At 36.1% G+C, this 20339-nt stretch overlaps 1 protein-coding gene across 2 annotated transcripts in view; it reads left to right on the top strand.

Moving 5' to 3' along the window:
* Window positions 1–1085: 1085 nt before the first annotated feature.
* NOL4 (nucleolar protein 4) overlaps window positions 1086–20339 on the top strand; it is a 310626-nt gene continuing 291372 nt past the window's right edge. For both annotated transcript variants that reach the window (XM_039223480.1, XM_039223479.1), the window contains exon 1: window positions 1086–1229. In XM_039223480.1, coding sequence (XP_039079411.1) covers window positions 1158–1229 — 72 coding nt within the window. In that variant the 5' untranslated portion in view covers window positions 1086–1157. The remainder of the gene's footprint in view (window positions 1230–20339) is intronic.

Here is a 20339-nt window from a genome sequence, read left to right as displayed (position 1 = left end):
TACTTCAGATAGTGCCTCAGGGTCCACATAAGAACATTGTGTGGGTATGCACGTGTGTGCATGTCTGTGTTGACAAATAGGAAACCTTTTCATGTAAGATTAAATTTCTTTCTTGTCTAATTCCAAATTTCTTACTCTTTTCTTATAAATTTCTTATTTCCCATCATTTATGGGAACCTTTTGCTTTTTGCTACACTTCCTACCGCCATGGCTTATAACCTGTGTGAATTCCCAACCACATCAAATTCTGTTTCTCCTAAGAAGCTGCTTCAGCCAGAGGTGATTATCTTTATTCTTTCAACTCCTAGCGTATGTTGTTTATATTTTTATCATATTCGTTAAAATGACAAGAGTCCCCATTTGTCAAATGTTCACTATATGCCAATCATTGAGTCACATCCTTTTCCTATGTTATTTCATTTGATTCTTACGATTCTGTAAAGCGAACTCTATTATCTCTGTTTTCCAAGTGAGAAAACTGAAATTTGAGAAGAGTGAAATTTAGAGGAATTTTAGTGCTTTGCACAAAACATACTATTTCTGAGTGGAAGGTCCAAAATTCATACCTAGACTGTCTCTAGAGCTTACATTTTTAACTTGAACACTTATTGCCCCTTAGTCTCGTCTTTGATTATATAGTGTTTAAGGTTAAGGATTTCATGTTATTTATTTCTCTAATAACAGCTTCCAATACCCAGCAACTCAATAAATATTGATTGGATGATTAAATCAATATTTAGAATGAAATTGTTGTAATGAAAATTACTAAGCCTTAAAATATATTTTAGAATAATTTAAGAATGTTGTGGTGATGGCAACAAATAAGTCATTATAAAACTTAGAAGATGTTATTTATGGGTAAGCATGATCACTATGCCAAATATCTTTTTTTCATATTTCTTAAAGTTCTATATGTAAATGTGTGAAATTATGCGATATTCACTCACAATTTTTTGAAGTTTGCTATCTGGATGATTTGGCTCAGTTTATCAAACTGTTTTTGTTTAATTAACTCTTTGTGTTAAATACACACTTCTTTATTAATTTTGTCTTTTTCTGTTTGTTTGTTTTGTTTCCAGGATGGTGTAGGGGTAGATGAGAAGCTGTCTTTGCGGCGGGTAGCTGTGGTTGAAGATTTCTTTGACATTATCTATTCGATGCATGTGGAAACAGGACCAAATGGGGAACAAATTCGGAAGCATGCTGGACAAAAGAGAACTTACAAAGCAGTAAGTTAAAAAAACAAAAGACAGAAAATGAGAAAGGCATGCATTTTGAAATTTGATGTTATGTATGTTGGTTGAAAATGGTTTAAATATTTATAAATAGTCTATATTCAATATAAATTAGACCACATCATGGTCACACCCAACATTTAAACTATGATTATTATTACTGGTTCCGTTTTGGTCATATATTCACTAAGTCTATTGCATATAATTTAAATCTGTCTCTAGCACTCTCATTTTGTTTTCTTTAAATATACATAAAATGTGGTAGTCCCAGTCAAATGCCCACAAATGGGAAGATATATTTGTGTTATATATTCAATACATAATATACATTCAAATCAGAACATATGAATTATGGACTGGGTCATATGGACTTTTCTACTACCACTATTGTCGTAATATTCATTCCCCTTCAAATCATACTGTGTATTATAAGTATTTCATATGTAATACTTATATTCACATGGATAAGAAAACTTGATGTACTTTTCTTGTATTATGTTAAATACACCTTATATTAAATACATTTGTCCTGAAGTGTATGCATTTCTTAATTTTCCAGAATAGAGGATTAAAATATATATGTTGTTTTCATAGATCCAATGCCCTTGAACATTTTAAAATGAAAATAGACAATTATGTATATCGTAAATTATGTGGAAAATAGATTTAATTAACTGTTAGATATTGAAATATATATATTCTCAAAATGGAGTTATATATTATTTCTAAAGCTTCTAATTATATATGCAGTTTGACCTAGACATTTTAATCTAGCTTTTATTTAATCAAACATTTTATGAAATCATCTTATAGATATTTCATCCTTTCTAGGAAAATTGAACAGTAAATTATTCTTTTCCAATATGAGCAAAGTATACATCAGAAGTGTTTTATCAGCAATCAAAATAATATCCTTTTTTAGAATTCTTATTGAACTTTGCTTTTGGCTACCTTTTTATTGACTGTTTTCAGCTATATTGATACACAATATCAGTCTGGATCCATTTTTTTTTCAGATACAGAAAAATGTGTGAAATGCTCAAAGTTTCAAATACAGGTACATATGTTTGAAAATTAGCTACTGAGCATAAGAAATAGCTTCTTTTCCATAACTATTTTTTGCTATATTTCCAGGGTCATATCGAATCTTTGTAGTTGCATAATAACCCCTAATACATGTTGTATTTATCTCTCCTTCTCTATGGTTTTGTTTCTTGGCTGTTTCCAAATTGCATGGTTTGTGGGCAGGCACTATTGTAAGTTTCCTTACATAATTCTGCCACATAAACTTTCTTTGACTTACATATCCTAGGAGACATTCTTATCATGACTAATGACAATGGCCTAGCTTCTTATAATATTTTTATGTAGACTAATATTACTGAACATGCTCATTTTGCTTGTCTCCTAAAGCTAGGGTTTTATCTTTGGATATTGGATATTAACAGAAAAAAATATACATTGATCTACTAATATCACTAACTGTATACTCTTAAGATAATGCATTTTCATGAAATAGCTACCTGAACTTGATAGAACTTTGTACGGTAGGAATGCATAAGTTCAGTTGTGAAATGAAAACAAACACATAAACAAAAAAGTGGCTTCATTGTCCGTAGTTAGTGTGGCAGCCAAATCAGTTTAGGTGCCAAAAGCAATTTAAAATTATTTAATCCTTGAAGTGCATTTGTTAGATACCTTTAATTAAAATGGAAGCATGACGTAGACCCAACTCTAACCATTTTCTTAGATGAAATATAGGGAATGTGATCCATTGCCATTAGGCATGCTAGACACTTCCAATAAATTGGTAAACATGTTTCCAACATATATTATGTTGCATTAACATTATGAAGACATTTTCTGCATTTTGGGGTGGAAATACCAACTTTGGAGATATAAGTAGTACTGAAACATCATCTATTCCCTCTTGAAAACATCCTATTTGCAGATTCTTTCCCAAGTTTATTTTTAATTTTCACATCTAAGATATTTTCACCCTTTACTAATATCATGAAGGCTCTCTTTGGCATAATCTTTTGCCTTCTGCTTTCTCTTAATTGAATCCTAATTAGGAAAGATTTCCATTTATAGAGTAATAATACATCATAGAACAAAATGAACCACTGCAACGCCAGCATATCACTCTACAATAAGTTAAGTCTAATGTTAAAATTTAATATAAATGTTCAACTGAAGGGGCATAAAACTAACTGCAATTTGCAATGGAACGGTTTAGTGGTCCTAGGGCCCTACACTGTTGGGTCAGTATCTAATACTCAAGACTAAAGCGAGAATTGGCTAGTCATTGGTAGAGTTAGCTATATACCAGTTGCAATTACAATGGTTCCCATTAAGTTTAAGATTTTTTTCTACTTCTAACACATTAGTCATAGCGCATGCATGATTATGTTTATTGACCTTTTTCTCCCTTTTGCTACATGGCCAAGAAATCATACTTATGTAACTAATCATTAAAGTGTTTCATATTGTTTTAATAATATTATCAATAGATTTAGTGGTCATTTTATTTACTTTGCCTTTTTTGCAAATCTTTCTATGTTTTCACTCTGCAGGAAATGGTGGTCCTTTAATATTGGATTAACTTTTGAATGCTATTTGTTTTTACCTATCTGCAGTATGTCATTCCTTGAAATATCTAGGCATTATACAACTTAACTATCATCGCAGTCTGATCTGATTATAGATAAAATTGGAGGGCATATATTTTACTACTCAAGCTCTTTTTAAAAATCCACATAAAATGACACATTTTAGGAATATGTAAAGGCTATCATAATTATTTTGTTCAGTCATTGGGGAATTCTAGTGTCTTTTAGGTCTTTGCTGGTTTTTGTTTGTTTGTTTGTTTGCATTTATCCTTGTGTACATATGAACTATTACTGCTGCATTCAATGTATTTCCTTCATTATATTTGACTATAGTTAACCCTTGATTATCTATGTTAACAAAGTGGAGAGGAGGTATGGCTCATTCAGCTATCACATTTGAGTTTAAAATAAATCTTTGTACTGAAAATTGAATGCAAGTGTGCTTAGCAATTTGGAAGTTTACTCCAAAATTAGTGATGTAATATTATAAGAAATTGTTGCGAGATGTCTAGTCTTCTAATACTTAGTTCCTCCCAACTTCTGCCTGAACTCTATCTTTGGGAATATATCACTCTTCTTCAGTTGTCTTTTGTCATTTGTATTTATCACAGGCTAAGCACAGCTGCCCTTCCAGTAACATTTCCTAAATTAGGGTCCGATTAGGGGATTAAATTTCAAAGCTCTTTCTTCTACATGGAAAATAAGAGGAACTGGTGGAAATCTGGGAACTAAGGGAAAAAGCTAGTGTTTTCAATAGAGAGAACAGTCTGCATATAAATGTGTGTGTGTGTGTGTGTGTGTGTACATATATATATATATATACACACACACAACTTGTAGTGTGATACAGTAAACCTACATGTATTATTCACATATATAGCTGCCAATAATTACATTCATTTAATTCAGAGTGGAGAACATATGCTCTAGCTAAAAAAAAAAAAAGGCTAGAAGCCAAACAAACTCAGTTTCAGATTTCTAATGTAACACTTCCTATCTGTATCAGTTTTGGCAAATTATTTACTTTTTTTCTCCTCCTGTTTAGAGGGAGATAACAATATGCATGGTGTGGTGAAATAAATGAGTTACTATATGTAAGGTGCTTGGCATGTGGTAAACTTTGGAATAATATTATTTCTCCTTTATCCAGTCGCTACTCATGTTCTAGGTAGAAGAGTAAGCAGGACAAATAACACAGATGAGTCATTGCTTTAGTTATAGTCATGGATATAATTTCCTCTGCCGCCCCGATGCCTCTGTGTTGGGAGATAGGAATAGTAATAACTTTTCATCCATTCTTTTACATCGCACCTTACACATGAGCATCCCTGGAAGTTCACAGTGTAAGTTTTATCTGAGGTTTAACTGGGCAGAAGGGAAGTGTGAAAGCAGACCAGGGTTTCCATGTTCAGGAGCTCCCCTGCTTGATGGAAGGTTATGAGAATCTTACTCATTTTATTTGCTCTTTCCAAAGTTTAAGTCTGTTAAATTACTTTCAGATTAATTTTTTGAAAAACTTTAAAACTGGCTCTCTTTAAAGAATGTGTTTTCAGTATGAATTGAACATCCCTTTCTAGGGATGTACTGTAGAAAAAATAGTATATCATGTAGAATGTATTGTATATTCCTACTCTGAAAATTAAAAAAAGATACATCTTTATTCTGTCAGACTTAGAATACTTAACCTTAAGCTTTAGCTAGCATAATTTTTGTTTGTCCTTTTTATAAATACCTATTGGTTTAGTGTTTCCATGGCTGAATAGCATATTTTAACTTGCACCAGTTTCTGACGATTTGTTGTGTAAAATTTTCTAGGATTCTTGTCAACTTATAATGAGACAAATGAGCAAAATTTGTAGTCATTCTGGTGTGAAAAAATAATACTACACTAAAATTTAAGAGTTCTAAACAAATAATTCAACTTCTTTTTGGCTTAGGCTACAGTTTACTCAGATATGATATGAGGGGGCTCCATTTCAGTTTAGTTCAAACTCAAGGAATAACCCCAGTGTTAATGGCGTGTCTGGGGCCGTCACTGTGCTGGCTACTCAAGAGAGATAGTAACAAAAATGAGTAAATTGCTTGGCACCAGAAGTGTTCAAACATCGGGAATGTATCCTGCTGTTAAAAAGGCATATTGGCTGATAAGCATAGCATAGAGAGAGAACATTTCGTCTCCACTCTTATCTAGAGAATTCTTCTATAAATAATCATGATGATGATAACAGCAATAATGAAAAGGATCTATAGTCATTGGACTTCATATCTCAAGGAATTTAAAAGAGTAATCAAGGGGCACCTGGAAGGCTCAGTAGGTTAAGTGTCTGACCTTGGCTCAGGTCATGATCTCACGGTTAGTGGGTTCTAGCCCTGAGTCAGGCTCTGTGCTGACAGCTCAGAGCCTGGAGCCCGCTTTGGATTCTGTGTCCCCCTCTCTCTCTGCTCTTCCCCTGCTCATGCTCTCTCTCGCTCTCGCTCTCAAAAATAAATAAAAACATTAAAATAAATAAATAAATAAATAAATAAATAAAAGTAATCGAAGGAGGAAGGCACGTAAAATACTATCAAGTGTCAGCAGATCTTCACTGTACTCCACTTTTGTTAAAAATTTTGCAATACTATGAACCATATTATGAACAGGCAGCTCCTTAGTTATAATAGGATTTTAAGCTGCATCACCACACATACAACTATAAGTCAGTTGCATTTATTCTTGCCCAAAACATGATGACTTTGCTATGTATCCCTTGTTTATTTATGGTTTTTCTTCTGTATCTTTATTGTAAACATAACAATCATGTGAAGATCCGTGTTAGCTGTCTTATGGTCTTATAGTCTGAGATAGCATTTAATAAGATTTGCTGGACCTTACTATTGAAATAAGGGGCTATCTATATAGTTTTGCGGTTAGTGCCAGAGAGGCTTTGCTCTCCAAATGTTTTTCCCTTCCCTATCACAGTGCTTCAAGTTTGACAGTTAGGATTTAATTTACTTGGGTTAAAACCATGACCCCTATATCTTTATGTGGGCTTCAAATATCCTTGAGCAAGAAAAGTTGGAGAATAAATTAGGAGGCTAGCAGTTATTGACACCTTGTGTAGTCATTTTACAAACCTGCCTCTGCCTCTCGTATCTAGCAGAGCTTAACTCAGTCACAGAGAAGTATACAGAATAAGAATATGAGTTGTCCTAAATAAGTGTTTTGATGTCTGACACCCGGGTAGCACAGGATCTCCTTGACTTTTGTATGAACCCTACTGTGGCATATGCATACCATACCTGTGACACACGTATGATATTCAGAAGTTGAGATCTCATGTTGTCAAGGCACGGATGAAAAACCTTTACAAACCTTATTTGAAAATATTTTCCAAAAAGAGGATACCATTTATTTTAATATTTTTGAAACATGAAAGCAGTGTTTAAAAATAGATAGAAGGGTTGGGGAGCCTGAGTGTTTCAGTCAGTTTAGCCTCCAACTCTTGATTTTGGCACAGGTCATGATCCCGGGGTTGTGGGATCCAGCCCCTTGTCGGACTCTACGCTCAGCATGGACTGACTCTCTCTCTCTCTCTCTCTTTCTCTCCCTCTCTCCCTCCCCCTCCCTCTCTTTCCCCCACTACCCCCCTTTTCTCTCTCTCTCTCTCTCTCTCAAAATAAAAAACAGATAGAAGGACACATGTGTGAGCACAGGGTGTTGTAAGTGATGAATCACTAAATTCTACACCTAAAACTTTGGAGAAAGACAAAAATTAAAAATTGATAGGAAGTATTAGATTTAAAGCTCTGAAATTTAAATCAGATTTTCTAGTGAAAGTACTATCCAATCATGATTCAATAATAGAATATAAAAGTGTATGCTTCTGTCCCTTCTCACTCCTTTTTCCTAATTTGAATTCTCTCCTTTCCTGCCACAGAGTCAAGTGCATGGGTAGGGTATTACTGAAGCTAAGTGTTGAGGAAAATATTCTCTGGGACTTAGAAATTAATATTATGCTTCTAAGCCAACTTCTTTGACTTAATACAAAGAAATATCAAAGCAAAGTAACATAGCTGAATGAAGGTTCCTGCCTTTTTTACACAGGGAACATTTTTTATTTCATTATTATAAACTAAAGTGTTAAAATTTTTTTAACATTTATTAATTTTTGACAGACAGAGACAGACAGAGTGCAAGCAAGGGTGGGGTAAAAAGAGAGGGAGGCACAGAATCCGAAGCAGGCTCCAGGCTCTGAGCTGTCAGCACAGAGCCAGACTCAGGGCTCAAACTCAGGAACCATGAGATCATGATGTGAGCTGAATTTGGGCACTTAATGAACTGAGCCACCCAGGAGCCCCTACAATGGCTTAAATAAACAATTGTTCTGGATATCAAATAGAGATAGAAAAAAATCTTAGCATTATTCCAAATTCAGATATTTTTATGGACATTCTCTAATATTGAATTCAATGATGATGTTATACAATTATAACTAGTTTGTCCTTCAGACTTTATGAGTACAAAACATTATTCAATGATAGATATTTTATGCTACTTTTGTGAGATTCCTTTTGTTTGTTTGTTTTTATGTTTTCTGTCTAGGTAGATGTTAAAATAATGACACGGTTCCTGATGACAGGGGCACCATGTCTGTTTCTCATATCATAGAAGGTACTCACTTGTTGAAGGAGTACATTCTCCTGGACTTTGTGAAGTCCTTGCCTTTTTGATACCAACTAAATAGTATAAAGATGTTACTATCACCGGAAATAATGAAATAAGATTAGAAGTGCATCCCATGGCTGTAAAAACTGTGCACTGCACAGCCCATGTTTACCTTGAACAGACTGCTAGATTTATGCAATTTTGTGGGTTCTGAATAAGGTAAAAAAAATTATTTTAACACAGGTGCTTCTCATTTTCTTTTCAGGGAAAACTTGAATGCTCCATTAAGCATTGCTATCACCTTTTGGGTGCCTGGATGACTCAGTCGGTTAAGCACTGGACTCTTGATTTCTGCTCAGGTCATGATCTCACGGTTGGTGGGTTCCAGCCCCACACTGGGCTCTGCACTGACATTGCAGAGACTGCTTGGGATTATCTCTCTCCTTCTCTCTCTCTGCCCCTCCCTTATTATCTCCCTCCTCTCTCTCTCTCAAAATAAATAAATAAACTTAAATAAAAATAAAAATAATGCTATCATCTTTGAGGCAGGATGTAAACAGTACTTCCTTTTCCAGACATTGGTTTATTTTGATCAGATATACACTTAAACCTACATATTCCACACACACACACATATATAGGTTTTACACGGGTGATTTCTAAGTATTGAAAACATCTATTAAATAAACATGGTACACATAATGTTAGATCCGCTTTTATATTAGGGCAGCCATACTATTTTTGAAAACTAAAAATTTTTAGCCCAATAAGTCAGATGTATAAAACATCTCAGAAGAAAAAAAAAATCAATGGCATGGCAATTAGAGTTATTACACAGCCATTGTGAAACTGAAGACTAGTGTACCGCCATTCATCAAAATTGATTTATTTCTCATATAGGTGTAGCTAGAATTATCACAGGTGGGCAGATTAATAGTGCAAATCCATTATACTCAGAAGCTGTCTTTTTGGTAGTGGAAATCATCAACAGACATAAACGCTCACCGAAACCAGTTAATCATCAACTAATGTCACAAACCCTGCCGTTAATAATTTTTGTATTAAATGATAATGTCCCAGTGAATAGATATATTCTTTGAAAGGGAGTGGACCTTTTGGAGAAACCATTAACTCTTAATGTCCAGCCTAGTAAATTGTTACTGCAGTGCACCCTTGTGGTAAAAATGAGACAGTGCAGCTTTACAAGAAAGGATGAGAAATGCTTACTAGCAGGTGGGTGATTCTCACTCAGATCCAGAGATTTAAGTATTCCTGGGTATGATGATGGTGTAACAAATAAAAATCTCCTGAATTTCTTCAAGCATATGCATGGGTGCACCTATGTAAATACCTATATAATTATTTAATAGCGATAAAAATATAGCAGGAAGAAGATACAGGATGTGGATGACTAGGATGAAGTAGTAGAGAGAAAATGGTTCCCGTTTTGATGTCAGCAACACTTGTTTTCTTTTCTTTTTTAAATTTTTTTTAATGTTTTATTTATTTTTGAGAGAGAGATAGAGACAGCAGCAGGTGAGGGTCAGAGAGAGAGGGAGACACAGAATCTGAAGACAGGCTCCAGGCTCTGAGCTAGCTGTCAGCACAGAACCGAATATGGGGCTCGAACCCATGAACTGTGAGAGCATGACCTGAGCTGAAGTTGGACACTCAACCAACTGAGCCACCCGGGTGCCCTGAGACTTGTTTTATTTTCATTTTTATTTTTTGCTACTGTGAATAATGCTGCTCTAAGTATTTGTGTCATTTTTTTTAACGTTTATTTTTGAGAGAGAGACAGAGACAGAGAGAGAAAGGACATGAGTGAGGAAGGGGCAGAGAGCTAGGGAGGTACATAATCCAAAGCAGGCTCCAGGCTCAGAGCCGTTGGCACAGAACCCTACCCAGGCTCAAACTCACAGACTGCGAGATCAAGACATGAGCCCAAGTCGGATGCTTAATCAACTGAGCCACCCAAGCACCCCCAGACTTGTTTTAAATCCCAGATTGGATAACAAGTTGAGCTTGTATTATGTGAAGGATTTGTTTTGAGGCTCAGAAAAAATATGTAAAGTTTTTCACGGTAATTCCTTCAAACATATTATATTGAAGGGAATGGAAACTTGTTTGTTTTTTTTTTAAATGTGGAGTTTTTGTGGGGTGACAGATGCTATCAACAGCTTCTTTTTTAAAAAAAAGTATGTATGTATGTATGTATTATTTATCGAGTAAGTGAGGGGGAGTGGAGAGAGAGAAAGAATCCCACCAAGTGCAGAGAGAGAGGGAGAAAGAGTGCAGAGCCCAGAGCAGGGCTCCAGCTCACGTGAAGGGGGGCTCCAGTTCACCCGATGCAGGGCTCCAACTCATGAACCAAGAGATCATGATCTGAGCCGAAATCTGATGCTTAACTGACTGAGCCAAACAGGTGCCTCTACATAGCTTCTTATTAACTAGATTTTGAGAGATTTCTTTCTTTGTATCATCTGTGCTCCTCGTTGGCCTATGGATAACACTCACCCATGTCTTCATTCTTTTTTTTTTTTTCTTTTTATGTCATTTCTTTTTTTAAAATTTTTATCCAAGTTAGTTAGCATATAGTGCAACAATGATTTCAGGAGCAGATTCCTTAATGCCCGTTACCTATTTATCCTATCTCCCTCCCACAACCCCTCCAGTAATACTGTTCATTCTCCATATTTAAGAGTCTCTTATGTTTTTGTCCCCCTCCCTGTTTTTATATGATTTTTGCTTTCCTTCCCTCATGTTCATCTGTTTTGTATCTTAAAGTCCTCATATGAGTGAAGTTGTAAAATATTTGTCTTTCTCTGACTGCCCATGTCTTCATTCTTGACTTTCACAGAATTGACATTATTATTCACTAGCTTTATCAGAAGCAAGTGTCATTTCATGATAGGAAAAAGAAACTAGCCTTTACCTATTTCTTGTCTGTTTATCTACCCTACTCTTCCCCATCCCCGTCATTTTTCTGGGAAGGTCCTCTCTAGTCAGTATACGGCACAGCCGTTTGAGTATGGCTCTGTTCCTTGGCCACAGTAATGGGAAAGGAGGTGAATCCCGGAAGAAACTGACTTAGCTGGTACTTTTGAGAATTTGGAGCTTTGACCAGGAAATCTGTATCCTGGTATGCTTTTCCTCTAAGTAGAGAATGTGTAAACATAGTATCTTTGACCTATGTATCCATTTGTTGTATAATTATTGTATAATCTAAGAGGACATTTCTCATAGGACTCTGTAGGCCTTTGGGCAAGCAGTTGGCTTTGTCCAAATACTCCATGCCATGTAACATCCTTTCCCCTGAATGTTATGTTCCTCCAGCAACACAAGCCCGACTTCCTGTGAGAATCAGAAAGCATCCCTGTTCTCTGTTTCAGGTCACCTCTGCAGCACAGTAAATACCCCAAGTTGAGAGACATTTTCTGTATTTAAAAAAATTTTTAATGTTTATTTTTGAGAGAGAGAGAGAGAGTGCAAGAGTGGGAAAGGGCAGAAAGAGGGAAAGAAAGAGACACAGAATCCAGAGCAGGCCCCAGGCTCGGAGCTGTCAGCACAGAGCCCGATGCGGGGCTCAAATTCACAAACCACGAGATCATGGCCTGAGCCAAAGTTGGACGCTTAACTGACTGAGCTACCCAGACGCCCTGAGGGACATTTTCTAAAGGACACCATGTGGTCAGTTCTCTAACTTAGTATCTCAGAAAATTGTTATTGTCATTTGCCGATTGTTGAGCAATTCAAGAATTCAGACAATGATTTCTGCATCTGTGGCACTTGGTTATTCTCTCACCACTGTGCACATTGCCGGCACGTGTCTCTGAGAGTTCTGTGACTGACTGGACTCCCGAGCAGTAAAGTCTGGCTTCCCCATTTTTTTCCATTTCCCCCAAGATACCTAATTCTTGTCTGCTTTGAATAACTGCAGCAACGGTATTCTTAGGTACCTGTTTCAAAAGAGGCACTGCATCCCCACTGACTAGCAGCACGTAGTAGTAAAGGTCAACTTTAACAGAGGGGATTGCAGTCAGAACCAAGGGAGAGCTTGAATGTGGTGATAAATTCTAGACCAGAAAGTTTGAATTCTTTTTTTTTTTTATTTTTTTTTTTGAGAGAGAGAGAGAGCGTGAGTGGGGGAAGGACAGAGAGAGAGGGGGACAGAGGATCCAAAGAAGGTTCTGAGCTGACAGCAGCAAGCCAGATGTGGGACTTGAGCTTACAAACTGTGAGATCATGACCTGAGTCAAAGTACAACACTCAACCCACTGAGCCACCTAGGCACCCTGGAAGGTTGAATTCTAGCTAATCTTCCCTAAGGCCCAGTAAAAACACTAATATTTCATATTATAAACACTCTTCAGAAGAAATCAAGAGAGGAAGTAAATTCTCCACAATTCCCACTATGTAATTGTGTATTTTAAAGTAGCTCTTTATGCTGCAAGTAATTATATAAGCATTTGCTTTGCTGAGTCATTTTATTTACATACAATATTGAGGGATTCTCTTTCTTTTACTATTAGGAAACATGCACGAAGAAAAACTTTTCACTGCCCATCTGCTCCTTTTTTTCATCTAATATAAGAATTCTCTGTTATGACAATCTGTTTGTCTCTGTCTCTGTTTCCTTCACAGGCAAACATTCTGACATAAGAAGTGACAAAAATGGCATCTACAACTTTAGAGATCTATTACCAGTTGATTTGATTCTCTCTCTTTTTGATGTTGTCTCATTTGCTCAATTGGTGACTATTTTAATTATTGTAAAAAATACAGCTCCAAATTAAAGATGTACATCATTATAAAACAGATAAAACAAAAAGGGAATCAGGATTTTTTTTGCAAAGCAATACAGCTAAGTTTGAACTGTAATCAATGAAGCAAAAACTATTTCCAGTAAAAGTTATTTAACTGTAATTAAATTACATCACGTGCTACTTCTTGTTTGCCTGTGCCGTGATCTCCTAGTGTGTAATGGTGTAATTCCACAGTCATCTGCTTGGCCTGGAATGCTCTTCTCTCAGTTTATCTCCTCAATTCATATCCTGTGGTGGATGTCTGTGCTTCTGCCCAAGCAGAGTGTCTTTGCCCCTTGTCACTCACTCTTAGCATCTCCCTGTCCCTGGAGGACACTGACTTCTGCCACTGTGCTGCCATCACCATTCATTCCCCTCATACTACATTCGATGCATTTGCTTCAAGTTTTCAGATTGCTTTGAGCTGTCTACAGTTTGACCTGAAGTGTCTAAAAATATCCCTGCCCACATTAGACCTCCTTTGGATTTACCAGCCTTCATTTTCAATTTGACCACCTCTCCAGCATCTTCTCTCAACCCTACATCAAAAGTCTTTGCATTGACAGACTGCATTCTTCTGCTTCAGACCAGTTTTTTTTTTTTTTTTGCATTACATATCACAACCCCTTAGTGAGTTATCGAGTCGATTTAGTGGGTTGTAAATCTTTAAAAAAATGAAATGGAAGGAAATAGAAATTATCAATTTATAAATGTGTATATGTGCTAGCTTATCATGTAAAATAGATTTGTGCTGTGGGTCTTCAAAGTTGGAAAGCATGACTTTAAGTGGGGACTGTGATTTCAAATTGCCTCCATGCTTTCCAGTAATCACTTTCACTTCCCCTGCCTCTCACTTCAGCTCTTGGTACAGTCTTAGATTTTCCTGACGTAACAGTTTGTTTCAAATTTAAAATCACCTTCAGGCTCTACCCCATATTTTCACTCATCTTAGATAAATATATCTTGTGAGATTACCAGATTTAATGAATACGACAGAGGATGCTCAGTTATATTTGAATTTCAGATACAAAATAATTTTAAGATGTTTGTCCCAATATTGCATGTTTATGTGGGATTCATATTTAATTGGGCATGCTGTGTTTTATCTACCACCATAAATCCTATTTAAGAACCATCACAGACCCTAAGGGCAGAAAAAAATGCAGTGCCTCCCCTCAATCTGTAATTCAAAGTAAAAACAGTCATAGCCCCAAATACGTGTAAGGATGATCTGAATTTGCTGTGTTACCCTCAATTGCTTTTTTTATTAGAAATTAAATTTCTCCAGTTGTGAAAAATAATAAAATAAAAAAAATCATAAAACCCAGCGCTAGGTATTCCTTTCTGGGCCATGCCACCCCCCTCAACTGAGTGAAAAAAGCAAAGAGAGCTGATGAATGATCCAAGAAGAAAGAAGATGATCACAAAAGAAAGAAGGAAAAGGAAAAGTGGACCATGCTTTGACTGAAAATAGCAAATGACGATGGCGCCAGAGTCATAGCAAATCAAGCCATAGTGCGGGAGTCTTAGGAACTCAATGGGATTTCTGTCAGGGTACAGCCGTGACTTTGGGGATGGGGTGCAAATGCATCATCAACCTGGTTTTGGAGTTGGAGACATTATTCAGGTAAAGGAATGCAGTTGGTCATTTCACAGGCATTTAGGGGTCAGACAGTTACAACATAGCACCCAGATCTTTCTAAACAGTACTTAGGGTTTTGAAGCAAAAGTTGTTGAGGTCCATGGTGAATGCAGTTTTGTTGTAGGTTGGCCAAATGCCTGGCTTTTAGGCTATTTGAATATTACTATACATGCACTTTTTATCTGAGAGCATTTATGTTGAGTCATGATGAAAGCATTTTTCAGAATGACTTTAGAATGAATCAAATAATTAGTAATAGGTGATTCCAATAATTTGATATATCCAGACATGTAGTAGTGTAGAACCATATGTAGAAGTATTCAGGGATAATTATACTGTCAGTGCAAATGTTTAGGTGAAAGATGAAAATGTTTTCATCTTTGTTTTTTTCTTTTTTTTTTTTTGAGAGAGTGTACAGGTGAGAGGGGCAGAGGGAGAGAGAGAGTATTAAGTAAGCTCTGTGCTCAGTGTGGAGCCCAATGTGGGACTCGATTCCATGACCCTGGGATCATGGCCAGAGCTGAAATGATGAGTTGGATGCTCAACTGATTGAGCTGCCCGGCTGCCCCATAAATGTGTTCATATTTGATAGACAGTTTCCATATGCACCTCTGCAAACTAGTAATTATCTCTGTAGAAGTACAATGATGTTTACTGCTCATCTTTTCTCATGCATGAAATGGGTGAAAGAGAATCCATATAAATATAAGAGCAGACCACTGGCTGGACATTTCAGTTTTGCAATACATCTAGAAAAATGTCTGAGCCAGGTGTTATAGTATTTGCAGGCTTTTTTTATTTTTTTGTTCTAATTCCTTCCTCTCAAGTGTGTTCAAAGATACACAATGTGTAAAGTAGATAAAAGCAGAGTAGCCCTTGTTTAATAGAAGATACTACCCTTGTACTAAGACTTCCCTTTCCCCAATAGAGGTCTCTCTGGACTATCATGTGCTGCTATTTCTTTATGAATCAGGACATATGGGGTCTTTAGATTTATAGGCTTTATTCAGTTATCTTTCAATTTTGTTAGTTTTTTTTTTTTTTTGGAAAAATTTATTTATTTTGAGAAGGAGAGCACGTGAGCAAGGGAGGGGCAGAGAAAGAGGGAGAGAGAGAATACCAAGAAGGCTCCATGCTCAGTGCAGAGCCCACAGCGGGGGTTGATCTCATTACTGTGACTGAGATCATGACCAGAGCTGATATCAAGAGTCAGGTGCTTAACCAACTGAGCCACCTGGGTAGCCCTAAATGTTATTACTTTTTAAAAATGCAATTTCTATAGTTGGATTATCCATTTATGTACACTGCAGGTGGTTTGTGATAGAATAGCACCATATTATATATCACAGTACCAAATGTAGCAAGATAAACAAATTTCACTAGCAGACTACTTCTAATTTGTTTTTTGTTCAGAATCTCAAGAAGGTTCATAAGCGAAGATATCAAAAGTTTGGCTCCCAGGGCAAATTCTTCCATAAGTTACTACATGGTATCCAGCAACAAACATGGCTTTAATTCCAGTGAAATAAAAGTATTATCACTATTCTCTAAATTAATTTTATAAAGTGAAGGCAAAAGTAATTTTAAAAATAGTATGATTAGACCAGTTTTATTTGCTCGGAGGCTCAGAATCTGAAATGGAGCAAACTATATACCAAGACATCAAGCTGAGAAGTAACACAATTTGGGTTGATAAATCTTTGGACTTTAGCTGTTTTGTCTTGCTTTAAGAAGCGTGTGCTAATGCTTATAATTCTCCAGCATCATACAGTGTCTCCATTTCAGCTCACGTGTTAGGGTTGACTCTTAAACCAAGAATGACTTCTCTACTGGTAAATTTCCTTCAACAGTTAGAATGCTTATTCCTTTAGAAATAGGCTACTCATACTCCTTCTTGTACATTCTATTAAAAGCAGAAGCCCTGTGACTTTTGTTCCTGGCTGTTAAATACGACAGCATTGTCTCAAAGACATCACTTTGGCCACGGGTTCTGCTCAACAGCTCATTTCCTGCAGGTGGAGCGGTCCATCGTTCCTGCGCAGTCTGGTGTGTTTCTTGTGGAACTTTGTAACCTGAACCAAGGTACAGAAAATTCGACTGCCCCTTGTATTGGGAATGTCACCCCAAGCCAGTTAGAGCACCTTAATCTTACAAAGAACCTCACACTGGGGAACATGAAAAATGTTTCAGCATGTTAGCCTATGCTATGAAATTAGTATTCCAACTCTTTATGGATGAGACCGTCTCTCTCTCTTTCTTTTTGAATGCTGATAAGCAGGAGAGGCTATAAAATACAGTGATTAAAGGGATAGTCTCTGAAACCAGCTTGTCACCTGAATACTGTCTCTTCACTTGTTCCACAAGTTTTACAACCTCTCTGGAACTTAGTTTCCTCATCCTTTAAACAGAGATGACAGTGGTGATATGATAGTAATCTCTTCCCTGGATTGTTGTGAGGATTAAAGTAGAAAACCCATGTAGAATCCTTAGCATAAGCAGTTTTTAAGGACTCAATTCATGGAAAACGTAAATGCACATGTATTGCTCAGGAAACATTTCCTTTTGTATAAAACAGGAAGAGTGAGTTATAGTTGGCATATATTGAATGATATCTTCATTTTGAAAATTGTCAACTCTGTACCATTTCAGGAACCAGAGTATTGTGGACATATATACAAACTGAGTACATTTGGAACACTTTTCTACTGAAAATATTCAGAAATTAAACAGTTAAAATTAGAGAAGAAGAGGCTGGGGACTGAGGAAAAGAGACATAGAACAAAGAACCCTGTTTTAAAATTCTTCTCTGTTAGCAATGCTGCTATCACAATTTTATGGCTTGGGTTAATGAGCTAAACTTGCATCTTCTAACTGTGAGACACACAGTCTGAGAGAAAGTACAGCAAAGCGGCAATTTGTTATTATATTATTTTGATTGATTGATTAACTTCTTCAATCTTTCTAACTCAGTGTTACTTCAGGTATTCAGATCTAGCTAGAAAAGGTTTACTTTTGAAGACAAAGCTCTGCTCTTCAAAAGTAAATTTAAGAAAACTTAAAGAATTATGTTATTGAATTTATAAGATAAAATTTGCAAATCAATTTAACTATGGTTGATCTTTTAAGTTTCTTTTTTGATTTTTAAATTAATTTTTTAAGAGAGAGAGAGAGAGAGAGAGAGAGAGCATGAGCAGGAGAGAGGGGCAGAGGAAAAGGGAAGGAGAATCTTAAGCAGGCCCCACCCTCAGCATGAAGTCTGATATGGGGCTCAATCCCGCAACCCTGGGATCATGACCTGAGCTGAAGTCAAGAGTCAATGCTCAAACAATGGAGCTACCCAGGTGCTCCTATTTGGATTGCTGACATTTTTGCCTTAACAGAGCTGTGTTGAGAGGAAGCCCAGAATTTGGCTTTATAATCGTAAAATTTTGAAAAATACAGTTTCTTTTTTCTTCAGAGTGGCAGGGACAATGGCAAAGTAAAATGCCCATCCTCTTTTCAGTCATAAAATTTGCCAGTAAGCTTTTCAGAAATGAGTCCCTGATTTTATTTTTCCATTGTTGTTTTAACCCACAAGTGGAAGATCAATAGCAGTGCCTCTTATGGGACTTGATTAATAGGTCTTCATTGGGTGGATCTGTTTATCATTAGATTACTAATGCCATACTATCTTTGCTTTAGAGGCCAAGTTTATTGTTTAATCTATCAAAAGATGCCCCAGTTCAATTATTTTTATGTAGAAATATTATATTTTTTGATGGGAGAGTTCATTTCTACACCTAATTTGTGATAATTTGGTTCATGATATTCTGCATTGTTGATGAAAAATATAATATTTTCATTGAAAAAAGTGTTAATAATGTCCAATATAGAGAGGAATTAAGGTCTTTAGAAGAGGTAAATAATGAAAAAAAAATATGTTGGGACCCAACATCCCCGCCCCTCAACCACAGCCAATTCAAACTTAATAAGAGCGGCAACAACAAATCTTCCTCCATAATTCAAGTTTAAGGAAGTTTCACAAGTGCTGACATTGTCCTGTAAGGACACTTCGATAATTCAGGTGTTTTTGAAATCTACAATTAAGAAAAATCTATTTCAATGTTTCTGCTTTCTTTTGACCCCAAGTATTTGGGAGATCTGGGCTTGAATTTCAGCTCTTTGCTTTGTCTTTTGTTACATAACAATGGCAAGTCATTTCATCTCTTTTTACCAGTTGATCCACTTATCAAAAAACTACTGTAAAATCTGGTTAGCTACTGTCTAAAATAATGAATGCAAAAAGTCAATGAAAAATGTAAAGCATATAAATCTAAGAAAATAAGTCTGGATTCATAGGAAAAACATTTCTGAGAAAGAGATGCCTCACAGCTGTTTACATGTTAAATAATGTTTGGTATTAGTTTATAAGTTTCAGTGTGGCTTGATTCTAGTCCTTCCTTTGGATGTTAATTTCTTTTATAAGCAATATATGTGGCTTGTCATAAGGCACTTGTCCTCTTAGTGTTTACTGCAGAGAGAGCAAGACTAATATCCGTTCATGTTATGTTTTACTTCTTATTACTAAAAAGATACAGTGTTTCCTCATGGACATATTCTAAGTAAATACTCTCTCTCCTTCCAAAATATAATTCTAAGAACACATTTTCAGGTGACATGTTATCCTTATCAGTGTTCTAGAAAATGTTCCGTACTCTGTATGCAATGCTCAATTTCTATCCTAGAAACAAATAAGTGATTAGATTTGAAGAGTGGGTCAAGGAAATAGACATTTATGAGTGATTATAGCATTTCATATAATTAATTATAGTATTAGTAGAATGGTATTTCAAGTGTTTGAATCAAAATATTTTTCAATTTTCCTCCCTCTAGGTTTTACTTGCAACTACTGTTACATACCGCATGAAGGATGTTAGGACTTTGATAAATGGAGAGCCTAGCAGAACACATCCCTGAGTTTTATCACCGTTTATGAATGTCTATTTAAAGTTGATTTAGCACTTCAAACATTCACTCTCAGCAAATCGAAACAGGGCCTTTCATTAGAGAGGGAACCATAAGGGCATTTTGCCCCTGCCTCGATTTCTAAAGAGGCTTCGCGTGTGGGCTTTCAATTTTATCTCTAAATGGGGTTACAGGAGGGTACTGAGAGGATCAAAAGACAGGGCTTTAATTATGGACTGTATTTATTCAAATGCCCTATAATTTAAGAGCTTTTTAAGAATATTTCTTCATTTTTCTGAATATTCTAAGAACTTCAGCAATGAAGGTTGCCTAGGATTCTTAATTTCAAAGAGGCCTGCGAGGGAAAATTCTAGATAAGGAGAAAGAAATTATTTTGCTTCTTCACCTCCATGGCAGGAGAAATATTATTTCAGAAATGAGTGTAAGATGTGAAGA

The sequence above is a fragment of the Hyaena hyaena genome, unplaced genomic scaffold, assembly GCF_003009895.1.
Source record: "Hyaena hyaena isolate Hyena2069 unplaced genomic scaffold, ASM300989v1 scaffold_1359, whole genome shotgun sequence".
NCBI lineage: Eukaryota > Metazoa > Chordata > Mammalia > Carnivora > Hyaenidae > Hyaena > Hyaena hyaena.
The sequence above is the reverse complement of the archived record's forward strand: the minus strand, read 5'-3'. Positions and strand labels throughout refer to the sequence as shown.